The sequence below is a fragment of the Pseudorca crassidens genome, chromosome 4, assembly GCF_039906515.1.
Source record: "Pseudorca crassidens isolate mPseCra1 chromosome 4, mPseCra1.hap1, whole genome shotgun sequence".
Lineage (NCBI taxonomy): Eukaryota > Metazoa > Chordata > Mammalia > Artiodactyla > Delphinidae > Pseudorca > Pseudorca crassidens.
In genome coordinates, this window is record NC_090299.1 from 147,128,571 (window position 1) to 147,142,722 (window position 14,152).

General features: G+C 45.0%; 3 protein-coding genes across 5 annotated transcripts in view; 2 read left to right on the plus strand and 1 right to left on the minus strand.

Annotated features, from left to right (window-relative positions):
• Positions 1-905: 905 nt before the first annotated feature.
• On the plus strand, positions 906-2,701 carry PYURF (PIGY upstream open reading frame). Its single transcript, XM_067736987.1, has 2 exons — positions 906-1,199; positions 2,560-2,701. The coding sequence occupies exons 1-2, from the start codon at positions 997-999 to the stop codon at positions 2,699-2,701; spliced, it is 345 nt and encodes a 114-aa protein (XP_067593088.1). The 5' UTR covers positions 906-996.
• A 96-nt stretch (positions 2,702-2,797) lies between these two features.
• On the plus strand, positions 2,798-3,352 carry PIGY (phosphatidylinositol glycan anchor biosynthesis class Y). Its single transcript, XM_067736988.1, has one exon. The coding sequence runs from the start codon at positions 2,798-2,800 to the stop codon at positions 3,011-3,013; it is 216 nt and encodes a 71-aa protein (XP_067593089.1). The 3' UTR covers positions 3,014-3,352.
• Positions 3,353-7,291: 3,939 nt separating this feature from the next.
• LOC137224047 (E3 ISG15--protein ligase HERC5-like) overlaps positions 7,292-14,152 on the minus strand; it is a 41,231-nt gene continuing 34,370 nt past the window's right edge. For all 3 annotated transcript variants that reach the window (XM_067736982.1, XM_067736984.1, XM_067736983.1), the window contains 5 exons: positions 11,951-12,017; positions 11,032-11,102; positions 8,844-9,027; positions 8,660-8,762; positions 7,292-7,588 (listed from right to left, as the gene is read on the minus strand). In XM_067736982.1, coding sequence (XP_067593083.1) covers positions 7,383-7,588; positions 8,660-8,762; positions 8,844-9,027; positions 11,032-11,102; positions 11,951-12,017 — 631 coding nt within the window. In that variant the 3' untranslated portion in view covers positions 7,292-7,382. The remainder of the gene's footprint in view (positions 7,589-8,659; positions 8,763-8,843; positions 9,028-11,031; positions 11,103-11,950; positions 12,018-14,152) is intronic.

Here is a 14,152-nt window from a genome sequence, read left to right on the forward strand (position 1 = left end):
AGTAGATAACATTAACTGAGCATTAATTTGTCCCAGGCACTTTTCTAAATGCTCTTTGCATGCATTAGCACATTTTAATCACCAGGAGGGAATTTCATGGGGTAGGTACAATTATTAATCTTATTACACAGATAAGGAAACTGAGTAGTTAGGTCATTTGCTGGAGTTATGGAACTAGTAAACTACGCACCCCAGAGCCCTAGCACTTATTTTCTACACTATAATAAAGAGATAAAACGTGCATCATTTTCTTGGAGAGTCAGAGGCAAACCGGGGGCGAAAAATACATTGAATGGATCACTCATTTAACTAATAGACGCAGTTATTGAGAGTCCTTGCTGTTTCCAAGCTCATTTATAAAAGCAAATTAGGTGTGCTATTATTATTACGCCATCGAGTTCACGATGAGTCCCACAGGGTAAGAATCTGCACATCTTAGAGGTAAAGAGAACTAAGTCATTCTTTTCAGGTCCTTAATGTTTTTAAATGAAAGGAGAAGAAAAAAAAAGAAAAAGTCCAAACGATGCTACAGGAACTGTGGTATAGTAAAGATTTACATAAAACAAAGTAATGTTTTTAACATACCCAACAGGACAGTGTGTTTGAAACCTCATTTTGGTGATAACCACGTAGGTCCAAGTGTAACACTGTGACTCTGAAGTAGGCCACTGGCTTCCTGGCAACCCTGCGATAGGCTCTGGTGAAAACTCAAGACACCCTGCCCCCCTCCCCGCCTTAAGCACCGGTTTTGTTTGCAACGCAAACGCGCAGGAGAAGGTGCACGCCGCGCTCTCAACTACCGAGCGGTGTCGCAGCAAAAGCAGTCGGGTCCGGAGGGTCCTCGGAACCAAAGCGCTGGCCTCCACCTGTCGGGGGCAGCGTTTCCGGAGCACCGGGGAGGCGGGGCCTGGCCGCTGGGGCTGGACTCCCGGGCAGCGCCTGCAGCGGCGCGGGTGGTCACGGGCGCGCAGTGGCCCGGTCGCGGGCTGCCAGGCCATGCCGCGCGCAGTTTGCGGCCGGCTCGCCTCAGCGCTGCGGGGGACACGCGCACAGCCGCCCGCGGTCGCCCAGAGGTGTGTGCACGCGTCGGTGTCGCGGCCGTCCCCAGACCAGAGCGAGCGGACGCGGAAACCGCCCCGCGCCTTCGACCCAGCGCTGCTGGAGTTCCTGGTGTGCCCGCTCTCCAAGAAGCCGCTCCGGTGAGGTTCGCCCGCGGCGGGTTTTCCGTCGCGGCCTCCCGTCGCGGGGAGGGGGGCGGGTGGACCGCCGCCGAGCAGCCCTGGCAGGTCACTCCGGGCATGCTCTTGGCTGCCATTCCTTGGCCCCGGGCTCTCCCGCGGCGTGGGGAGGGGAGGCGGGAGGCCGGCGGCGCGCCGAGCCCCAGGCCTCCCAAACCGAACCGCCGACTCGCCGGCGCGGGCCAGAGCGCGTGTCGGTTCTGCCCTGGCCGCGCCTTAGAATCGCCAGGGCCCCCTTTTTAAAATGCAGATTTCCAGGCACCCCAGGGCGGGTCGAATCGTTCGGAAGGCCCGCGGGCGGGGCTTGAGCAATGGCGCATTTTCTTAAAAGGACGCGAAGGGTTTCTCACGGAGAGCCGGGTTTATGAGTTCGTAGGACTCAAGACTAGTCCACGGCGTTCCGATTTTTAAGCCAAGGCGATGAAAAATGCAGTGGCCTCCAGAGTCTTGTGAAAACGCCGTGTACGGCCTTAAGCATGTAAGCGAGGGGTGCCGCCTTTTTTTGGCTTTCAGTTCTTGACTAGATGGCTTTTGTAAAGGCCTTCTTAACCTTTAACGTAGTCGTTAGGGTGAACACGCTACCGTGCCAGGCTGCTGACTCGGAACCCTGACACCAGGAAACACCGAAATGGCATCAGCGGTAGTCTTGGGGTGGCAGATTGCTAGTAATCTTTATCTTCATCTTTTTAAATTTCTCTTTCAGGGTTTTTCTCATAACGAACATATGACTCATTCAGTTTCCTTAAACCTTGAAATTACCATTTGATCTCCCTCTTAGCTAATTGCGTAAACAGCTCACTCGCAGATAACGCTGCGTTCCGGAATTTCCTCATTTCTGCACTCTCATCTCTCTCACACTTCTGTGTGTTTCGAGTTTTCAGTGGTTTCATTTTAATGGATCCATAAGGCTGCTCTATTAAGCATGTACTATTAAAATGAAGAAGTTGAAATTTCCTGTAGGGTCTGTTCCAGTAGTAAATGAAGGGGGATTGTTTGGGGGTTGAAAAAAGTAATGAAGGAAGATTTGGATGGAAAGGGCAAATCTTTTCTGACTGGTATTTTTAAAAACTGAGGCATGGCTTGGGACTAAAGTGAAAATGAGAGAAACTGACTAAAATGGGAACAATTAAGAGATTCATTTTCTAAGAGAAATGGTTCGATGATCTATTACTGCTTTTAGAATGAAAAGCAGTCTAATTCTGCTTTTCTGGGATTAACTCTTATGTTAAGAACTGGATAAACGTTACTGTTTATTGAACATCAAGCTCTTCCAAGCATTCTGTTCTCCACGATTCATTTTGTTTTTCTTTCTCCCCCTCAGATATGAAGCATCGACAAATGAATTGATTAACGAAGAGTTAGGAATAGCCTATCCAATTATTGATGGGATTCCTAATATGATACCACAGGCAGCTAGGATGACACGTCAAAGTAAGAAGCAAGAAGAAATGGAGCAGCAGTAGATCATACTTAAAAACGACAACACACACAACTAACTTTTCTAAATACCACCCACCTTTTAAGAAGTCAGAGTGGCGGGTAATAAGTGGAGGAGAAGAATGTTTCTGTCTCTTCCTACGTTGACTGTCCTTATTCCATTGGTCTCGTTAGCAGGGCTGTTATACTCGGCCTCCGTGGAAGACAACTTCCCACAGGGCTGCACTAGCACAGCCAGCCTGTGCTTCTACAGTCTGCTCTTGCCGATCACCATACCCGTTTATGTGTTCTTCCACCTTTGGACTTGGATGGGTATTAAACTCTTCAGGCATAATTAATACAGCCAGAGCCAAGATGGTGTATCCTCGTGATATGCTTGAGTGTCTGCCTCTGAAAGCCCAACTACATGGAAATACTGGACACCCACTGAATTTGCACGAAAGATGCTTTGCCTGGCTTCTGTCAGAGGTTTAGGACTAGGGGAGGCCTAAGCTGCAGAGGCTTCTTGATTGTACTTTGGTTCTGCCCTTGTTTTTTGAAGGTTCTTATTTATACCTGGGGTATCAGGAGAAACATTTCAGCAAAGTGTCTCATTGGAAATTAATAGCCCCAGCCATCATCTGATGACTTTATTTCTTATCCCATTCATAATTAAAAGTTACTAATTTGAAATCTTATACGTTTATTTTACATTCAGAGTCTGGTAAAGTCACATGTTAAGGATGACTGAAATAATTCCAGAGGCGCTCTGTTGGGGCAGCTGTAGAGAAATGCATTTGAACTAATGTGGTATAAAACTGTCATAAAATGGAAACCATGTATTTGCCAAAATTCGGAGTTTGTAAAATTACCTTCATTTCTTTGGCATCACATGCTTACATTAATAATAATATATTGACATTTCCCATAAAACAATTTGTAGTTTTGTGGGGTTTTTATCCCCTTTGGTCACTAGAGTGTGAGTCTAAGGAAGAGAAAATGTAAAATATTCTAAATTTTAAACTTAGAATTTTAGAGAGACACATAATAGCCAAAATAGAATAATTTCCCAGGAAAGTATGTGCCCCTGGAGGTAGAGGTGGGGTTGAAAGATGTGCAAATAGCTGATTATGTCCTATTGAGTTGAGGGCTACGTTTTGAGGCACATTTCAGTTTATTTTCCTGCCACAGGAGACCTATTTAAATAGCACTACTGAGGGCATGAGCATTTTATACATTAAGAGTTCCTGATTTTCCAGAACTTTCAACAAGATTGATTAGTACAATAACTCTTTCAGAAGTGTAACATAAATATTTCAGTAGTTACCCTTAAGAAACCTAAGAACTGAATATAACCTTAACTGATTCTTAATAGAACCTTAAAGTAGTTTAACAGAACCTTTAGATAGTGATTCTTCCCCTTCAAAAGACAATTAAAACAAGAGGTTGGATGTGTTTCCTGTTGCATTAATTCAATGTATATACTGTAGTACAAGTCATGTTTTAAAAACTATGGCAAGGACTTCCCTGGTGGCACAGTGGTTAAGAATCCGCCGGCCAACGCAGGGGACACGGGTTCGAGCCCTGGTTCGGGAAGATCCCACATGCCGCGGGGCAACTAAACCCGTGCACCACAACTACTGAAGCCCACCCACTCTAGGGCCTGCGTGCCACAACTACTGAGCCCACGTGCTGCAACTACTGAAGCCTGCATGCCTAGAGCCCGTGCTCCACAAGAGAAGCCACCGCAATGAGACGCCTACGCACCACAACGAAGAGTAGCCCCCGCTCGCTGCAACTAGAGAAGGCCAGTGCGCAGCAATAAAGACCCAATGCGGCCAAAAAAACAAAAAAAAACCTCCTCTATGGCAATATACAAATAACAAGGAAGACAACAGAGGTATGCATCATTTCCTGAAATGGCATTGTTTTTCTTTTTAATTTGCCCTAAATCTCACTATGGTCAGTGTAAATGAAAGAATTTTGCTGATAAAACAAGCACTGTGTTCTGAAATCGACTGTGGCAATGATTGCACGATTCTGTGACTATACTAAGTCCACTGAGTTGTACAATGCACATGGCTGAACGATATGTTATGAGACTTGTACATCAATAAAGCTGTTACCCAAAAAACCCCAGAAAAACAGTATCTGTATGTTCGGCATAAGGTTCAGTGGTTCCCAGTCACTTGCTGGGTCAAATGTTAGAGACACGGACAAGAATGGAATATAGGTCTGCTGAATTTTGTCTACCACATGATGCTGCTTCTAGTGGCCCCCTGAGATATGACACACTTTCTTGGGAAGTCTCCAACAGTTTTCTCACGTTCCTTTCCTAAGTTCCTCACAAGCACATCATCCTTGCTTTCTGTCCGTTATGGGGATTCCTGCACCAGCTTCCCGTTACAGAATGCCACGCACATCATGACACTGACCTCACCACCTACAGCTGTCGCAGTGTAAACCCACCGTGAGAAATATGGCCTGATTCTTTCACTAACTGGGACTTCTCCCCACTCTTCCTCCCCAATAATTAGCCGACTCCACAGTGGCAGGGACCTCCTGCCTCCCCAGAGCCTCTCAGCAAGACTACCTTGCCTACTGTCCTCACCGCATCACTGTCGGGGACCATCTTTAGCCACCTTGTGAATAAACTCCTTCCCACCAGCCTTCTAAGTGGGGGTTTTCCACCCTGAGGGAGCAAGAAAGGACTGGTCACGACCTACTTTCCCTCTTCACTTTCTTCCATTCCTGCAGAGTGGGCTTTTAAGGAAGGCTCTCTGAACTTCAGACTCTGTATCTGTGACATGGAAGTTGTCACAGACCTGGTGGGAGTTTTACGTGAGGCAGGAAATAAGAAATTACATGGTACAGCCAAGAGCCATAGTAGAGTCTCACTGTGTGTGGAAAGGGGACGGGCGTTTTGTGCCACTTACTGGAACGCTCCATTTGGAAGTGACTGCTATCTTCTGCACCAGCCACTAGGTGGCACTTCCAGCTAACTCCTGGGACCACGGGCAGCTAAGCTCTGGGAAGGAAACTGAAAGAAGACTGTAGTTGGGGAATTCTGAGCTAGGTAGCCATATTCCACAAACTTATTAATTCACTCTCATGGCATCTACTAGACAGGCCTGACAGCTGCAGCGAATCCTGAGAAACGACTGGGAATAACCCAGACAGAGGAGGAGGTGGAACTGAAGACAGGAGGAAGCAGGAGGGGTGCAGGTGGGGTGAGCAGAGGGTTCCAGGCAGAAGAAAAACCATGTGTGAAAACACAGGAAGGAGTCTGCAGCCTGTTCAGGAAACTGAGCTGGTTACAAACGACAAGAATGGGGTACACTGTGTATGCAGGGCTGTGGGGGAGACCAGGAGGCACGTCGGGATGGATCTGGGAACTAGAATAACAGTGTTAATGAGAACGGACGTTATTGCTTGATTTGAAAATTGTTTTGATATATGCAGCTGATACGGCTCTTCTTCCCAGAAAAAGGAAAAAAAAAGCACATGCAAACTTGCAGAGGTTTCGTGTGTCATGGACCCCCGGGGTGACACGTGCTCAAATCTGCACCAATACATTAGCCACCAGTCACATGTAGATACTCAGCACTTGAATTTTCAATCTCATTTTAGCTAAATAGCCATACACTGGACAGCACAGTTCTACACTTTTTCTGCCACTACTACCAACAAAAGTTTTCTCTCTTCAAAATTCTTCAACAGCTAAACCTTAACTACAGCAGGGGTCCATCTTATTCAACGGCGCAGATCTAGATTTCTAGCCTCACGGAAAGTTCTACTGGACAGTGTTGGTCTAGATACAAGGAGACCAGTTGAGAGACAACCACAGCGATGGGAGAGATGGTGAGAGCCTGAACTAAAGCACTGGCAGTGGGCTTAGAGGGAGATGAGAATTAGAATTGTCAAAACCTGACTGATACTTTTAACATAGGGAGGGAAGGAGAGGGTGGAAAGGAAGATGGCGGTAGGAGGGATCGGTGGTACCATTCCAAGCTGAGTACAGGAAGATGGCCATCTTCTTCTTGAACACGCTGCGATGAAGGAGCTGAGAGGCATGCAGGTAGACACAGGCCACGCAGAACGATGGCTGCAGTGCTGGACTCTTATCAGTTCCTGTCAGGCAAAGAGAGAGAGAGATCTGGGTACCATCAGCATGGAAGTCATAACTGACTCCATGGCGACGACGAGTACGTGCAGACTGGGAAAAGACGCCCACGCTAGCACTTCAGGCTTTAGGTCGAGGGAGTGTAAGAGAAACATGCAAAGGAAATGAGGAAGCAGCAAAGAAAAAAGAAAGCCTAGCAGTTCATGAGAGTTTTGAGGAGAAAGCAGTCAACAGTTTCAAATGCAATAAATACCTTTAAGATAGAAATGGGCAAGTTTTCATTGAAATTTGCAATAAGAAGTCATTTGTGACTTTTACGAGAGCAGTGTGAGAGGGAGAGCCACCACGTCAGCCCCTGGACGCACCACCCAGACGTTTATGAGGTAAGAAAATCCCTTCCGTCTCACTTGATGCACTGGGTTTCAGGGTCACCTTGTTTTAACAGCCTAATCTGTATCACTACTAATACATCTTACATGCAAAAACAGCCATTCTAAAAAAGCAGGTAAACACATTGAACAGTCGGCAAGACTTTTATGTTCACTTCTGAGTTAACTTTATTTTTGAAAATATTTCCCGAAAGGGGGAAAGCGTGAGAGGCACAGTCAGCCGAACCCTCTGTTGCTGTTGATGGCTACTTGCAGCGCTTCTTCTACTCTCTCCATTGTAGAGTATTTAGGGAGGTAGAGGACACTGAAACACGTCTGTGCCCTTATGGGATCTTTCTCATTCAAATCTTCAGGACAGCGAAATGTTATTTTCATGTTCTTTAAGCCTATTAATTGAATTCTGTCCGTTCCTGTAAGAAACGCTACAAAAGAAGAATCAAAATGAGTCATCTGCTTCACAGAGACCAAAATTTACAGAGAGAAAAATGTGTTTGTTCAGAGACACTAATTGAGGGCCCCTGGGCAGAGTCCTACATTGGACTGCATTGGGGACCACTGTTAGCACAAAGTCTGACACAGTCACCGCCCTCAAGGAGCTTACAGTCTGGCTGGGAATATCAGATTCTTGAGCAGGAAAAGACAAACGGCAAGAGAAAAATAAAAGGGTGTAAGACAGCAAACAAGGTGGCATGGAGTTAAGTACCTGCTGAGTGTAAATGCTGTGGTTCAGAGCAGGGAGAGAGAATCAGGCTGGGATGACCGGGAAGGCTTCCGAGAGTTCGGAATGAAGTTGAACCTTTAAAGGAGGGAAAGGTTTAGAGAGGCCACAAGGAGGCAGGTGAAGGTTCAAGGAACGGAAGGAGAAAGCTGGAGGTGGGAGGTGCAGAGTAGGCTCTGGAATGTACAGACAAGGGGACTGTTTGGCTGGAACAAAGATTTCCTGTAAGCGTTAAGACTGGAGAGTTAGGTTGGGCTTCTGGAGAAGTCTGAATACTTTCCAACACCCATGTTATCCACAGAAAAAAGAATGAGCAGATAAACATTTCTCAAAAATAAGCTAAGGAAGTTGAGTAAGAAAATGAGAGAGGAAGTCTTTAGACAGGTCTCAGGAAAAGCACCGAGTAGGCATAAAACTGAGCTCAAAGTCTGAAGCTGAGGTAAAGGAGTGGACACAAATGACGGTACACAGCCTGGCTCATCCCACAGGGCCTGGGTAACTGAACGGTGACTCAACTACAGGAGAAGCCTCCATATTTAGCTCAAAGAAAAGAAGAAAAATTTAGAAGCAAGGCAGAATTGAAAATGACAGGAGAAAGACCTATATTAACATTTGTTTTTTGATGTTGGGACAACCTGGCATAAAGGACCTTCCACTGGGCTAGGAGTGGCTCTGACAGCATGATTTGTTGCAAATGGTACCCATGACACACAAGATTTCCTTACCTCACAGAGAAGACACGAGATTATAGACCTCCTCCTGATGCAATACTCACCAAGGAATTTTTTCTTTTCCTCCGAAGTCAATTTGTGTAAAGCCTTCCAAAACATCACTATGGTGGGATGTGAACTGTCATATCCTTGTTCGTAACGTGCATTCTAGAGAAAATGCAAGAAAAAAAAATTCAGGAAACAAACAAACAAAATTGTAATTCAAACCACTTGGCCTTTATGATGTACCTTTTCAAACGTTTCCCAGTCGTAATCTGTATTTCCAATAATCACATCCTTGAGTTCTTCCGGATGGAAAAATTCAATAATCTCCTTGTCGCACACTTTGTAAAATCCTCTTTGAAACTCTTCATAAACCGCCTTTACAGAGATGTTGAAGATGTAACTGACATACTTAGAAACATAGTCCCTCCTTTAATGAAACAAGAGATGATTTCAGGTTACTGCACTATCCTGAACAAAACTGGGGGAGGGGGTGAAAAGGATGATAGAAATAAAGGAAGAGACAGTGGCCTTGGGGTCCTCCTGGCAGCTGCTGCAAAACCTTCCCCAAACAAGGGGAAGGCGGCCACCTGCGCCATCTTTGCACAGTTGCCGGCGTGCAGCCCCCCGATTCTCGAAGGAGGGTCTGCAGCGCCACGAGGGAGCTTGAGACATCCACCGGCGTGTCAGTCTTGAATAAAGCACGAGAGCTTTGCAAGTCTAGCTGGGGCAGTGCCCCTTCACAGAGATTCAGGGCTAGCCTGGTGACTGAAGGCCTAAGGTCTGGAATTCTCCTCTTGGAGAAGTGCTGTTGGGATGGCTGGTGTGCCCAGGTAATGGTTCCTGCCACTGCAACAACAGGCTGGGACAAGAAGTGGAGAGCAGCGTGCCTTCGACCTGGGGACTCTGAATTCTGCTGACACAAAGGATGTCCTCCATCTGGTGTTGGACAGATCCTCGGAACTTCACATCTTTCCTGCATGAACCCATGTGAGCAGCTGTCAACCTCTGGGGGATGGGGGGAGGGGGCTGCCTAGAAATTTGGGGGCCAAAATGAATTAGGCGACCTTTACTTGGTCTTATCGAAAGGATACCAATAAAATATTCTAAAGCAGAAAAAAAAAAAGTAAGAGCTAGAACATCTAATAACTGGGTGCTTACCATGTGCCATGAACTGTTAGAGCTGTTTTTTTCATGTATTGTCTAATTTAATCTTCTTAAAACTCTGCAAGGCAGGTTCTTATGGCATTTTGGTAAAGAGGAAAAGAAACTGAGACACAGTGAAGGTACGAGATTGCTCAAAGTCACACAGTTAAGAGAACTGACAGATAAGAAGAGAAAAATTTTGGAAGAATAAAACCGTCCCTGTTATCTCTGGAGAATGGGCTAGGGAGACAGGGGAAACTTCCCATTTTAGACTCTTTTGTATTGTCTGAATTTGTCAGAGTGAGTAATTATTTGTGCTTAAACACAAACAAAGAGGGGATTTATACATCTAGCTATGATGGAGTAGCTTGTAGCAAATGTTCCCAGCGATAAGAACTAGAAAAACCCAGGTAATATACAAAAGCACAGCTAGCTCCAGGTTTCCAAATCTAAGTCAAGACTCAAGAGGGCCTCTGGACTAAGAGACAAGGGAAGCTCCCCGAGGTGAGCCCAGCACTTAGCTTGCAGTTTCTGCCTTTGGGCACATTTGCCAATTCTTTCAGGGAAAGGGGCCAGGCATCCAATAATACTATGGACAAATTGGGGTATCGTCATAAAATACACCACAGAGCTAGAAATGTTCCATTTCTTGATCTGAATGCTTCTAATTTTGAACTTGTCTGTGTGTTATAATACCAAGTTTTTTAAAATAAAGAATGCTCACTCGATATTTCTTTGCCACTCTGACCAACTATCAGGGGAGCGTTCTATAATCGCAAACTCTATGGCTCTAAATGGCATCCCATAAAGTATTGGGAAGTCAAGATACCACAGTAACATCTAATAATATTAACAAAACTAAGCTCCTGCTGTGGACCAGACACCACTGTGGACAACTCCAGGCACTGGATAAACAACGGTGAGCAAGACAGACCAAGACCCTGCCATCACGCAGCTCCTCAGAGCTACGGAAACACTGATAAGGAAACAAGCAAAAATCCTAAAGGTAGGTAACGTGTGACGTGAAAAGGTAAGGGGGTAAAGAGAGAGAGCTCAGTGGTATAATCCTAGACAGGAAGATGAGGGAAGGCCTCTCCAAGAAAGCCATTTCCTTCCCAGCCAGCATACAAACCCTAGGAGACACACACATACATACAACATGAACTGACTCTCCGCCTTTTCGGAAAATGATTGAGAAAGGAAAATAATAATTACAAGGAATTTTTAGAGCCCAGTGAAATAAATGCAGTGTATAAACAAAACAAATACTTCACTTCTTTGTACCTACTTGTTAGCGTGGTCGACAGTTACGTGACTTCCGTTAGGAATTAAGTCTACGTCATTTTTGTCCCAATGCACCTGTAACCACAAATGAACTCAGTATCTCCGAGACAATCCCGAACAATATACTATCAACAAAAACACTCTGGAGCATACCTCTTTTCCTCAAACCAGCAGGGTGGTGAAAAATTACCACCTTTACCATGCAGAACGAAAACTAAGTTTCTAAAAGAACTTGAATGATCTATTTTAACTGATCATATTGAATAAATTAATCGGACAGTTGCCATAGCTCAGCATTCACTTTACACACTACAGACCTAGTATGGTAGATTTGCAAAACATGGCCATAGATTCCTCCCATCCTGCTATCTACGCAACGTGATTCTGCAACACCTCCCATCAAGAGGGCGAGTCTATTTCTTCGGCTCCCGAGACCGAGCGTGGCCACGTGAAGTACTTTAGCCCACGGGACCTGACAGGAGCAGAAGCTTGAAGGGCAGCTGGTGTGCCGGGGCTTGCCATCTCCTACTCGCCATGACCCTGCGACCACTCGTGAAGAAGCCTCAGCTAGCCTACTGGAGGATAAAAGGCCACTAGAACAGAGACAGCTGTTCCAGCTGACACCCCCTCAGCCATCCGGCCTGCTGGCCACCAGGTGTGTAAGCAAGGCCACTGTGGGCCAGGCGGCCCGCCAAGTCAGCCCAGTCCAGACACCCACAGAATCGTGTCTGCTGCTTTAACCCACTAAGCTTAGGCGTTGTCTGTTCCTTGGTAAAATCTAACTGATACACCCAGCTCGTGAAAAATGAGGAAGAACACCTTCTGTACTAGCTTAATTCAGTGTGGTTTTTTATTAAAGGTAAGTATAAAAAAGGTTAATCAGATGAAACAGGAGCTGTAATTTGATTTTTACTGTTACTCACATTAAAATGGATGTGGAATACTTCTCCAAGGTCATCGCCTTCATCATCCAGAAGGGTCTGCAAACTCCTGAAGAACAAATGGTTTTATTCTTTACATGTCAATAATCTTGATGGCTAGAAACATCATCTAAAACAAATGTCAAGGGCACGCTTATTCCCAAGGTGGGAGGTCAGGTTCAGTTCACAGAACCTGCTTCTGTGTACTGAGAGTCTAACTCGGGCCTGACCTCAGCCGAAAGTGTGACATTTGGAGGTTTATTTGCAATTCTGCAGGCTCCTCACACAATTCCCAGCTCTCTTCCCTCCACCCTATCCGGCTCACCCAGTGACAGCAGGTTCCTAATTCAGAAAAGGATCACTAACATGCTTATTGATTCTGAAACTCATTCACACTGGTGTTACCTTTCTTTAAGCTTTTAATAAACATTACTTACAGAATAATAGATTTCCTTTTAATTATCAGGTATCACTTGAAATTTTTAGGAGTGGGTGGGTCAAAGGGCCTTCTCTATACCTCCTGTCCCAATATCTTCAAGCTTAAGACAGACCTGAAATTTGACCACCTTAACTGTGTCAAGGCATCTGTGAGAACAGAGGTTACATCAGAATGGAGAGCAGCCTGTCTTTATATTTCCACCTTTATAAATACTTTTATTTTTCTTAATTTTTTATTTTTTAGCCAGGCCACGCAGCATGCGGGATCTTAGTTTCCCCGACCAGGGATCGAACCTGCGTGCCCTGCACTGGAAGCGCGGAGTCTTAGCCACTGGACTGCCAGAGAAGTCCCTATAAATACTTTTAAAGTAATACAAGGCATACTATATTATGTGCTCCCTCACTCATTTATTCATTCAACAAACATTTATTAAGTATCTGGTATGGCAGGGATAAGGGACGTAAAGCTGAGAGTAAGACATTATTATTGATTAAATCCTGAGACTTACAGGTAAGATATGCTGATAAAAATCTTACTACAGTGCTGTCAGCTATGTGCAGCTAGGAACGATGTAAATGGTACAGGTACAACTTGGGAGAGCTTGGTTAACTCCTTCTGAAAGGATGCGTGTCATCGGGGAAGACCTCTGGGAGAAGGTGGAATCCAAGTTGATTCCTTTTCCCTGCTGGATTTTTTATTACCATATTGTGCCAAAATGTTGGATCCTTTTTTTCTTTCTTTTTTTTTGGCCATGCCACGTGCCACATGGCTTGTGAGATCTCAGTTCCCCGACCACGGACTGAACCCAGGCCACGGCGGTGCAAGTGCCAAGTCCTAACCACTGGACCGCCAAGGAATTCTCTAAAATGCTGGATCTTTTATTATGGTATCACGATAAAAACAGACCATGTTTAACTGTGCTTTGGGGGGGTTGAGGGAAAGTAATGGGAACCCAGCTGACAAAACTGGATTCATCATAAACTTGGCTCAAGATACTCTGTCTTTATATGTCCCTGTACAGCTCGTTTGCTTATTTATGGGTATGTTTATGAAGAACACCTGTGAACCTGACTCCCCAAACAAGAACTAAAACATTGCCAGGATCTTATACCTACCTACAGGGGGTACCTCCCTTATCCCATTTTTCTACCACCCCCAAAATGTTATACATGTATCTACAGTTTGAAGAGTATCTTTTCTCTTTGCTAAGGTATCTCTTGATGAACAGAGAACTTCCTTCATCTTATTGCACTGAAATTTATCAATCTTTCCTTTAACGTTGGTATTTTTATGTCTTGCTTGAGAAATCCCAGTGGTGAGAAAGATAACTGTCCATATTTTCATCATCGTTGCATTCAGTATTCAAGTCCCTTATCCACACAGAGTTGATTCTATTATGTGATGTAAGGTATCTGTTCTCCTTTTTTTCCCAGGTGCATTAATTGAACAGTACTTCTGTTCCCACTGATCTAATATACTACCTCTAACAAACTTCCATGTGTATAGGGGTCAGGTTCTATGCTCTCCTGTACCATTGGAAAGCTTGCACCAATATCATACTGCCCTAATTAATACAGCTTTCTAATGACTCTTGATATCTGCTAGGCCAAGCTCCCCATCCTTATTCACCTTGCAAATTATTTTTGGCTATTCCTGGCCCCTTGTTCATCCATATACATTTTAAATCAGCCTTTTTTTTTTTAAGCCTGCTGGGATTAAAATAGGAGTTTTGTTGAATATAGAGATCAGGGATTCTCAAAGCATAA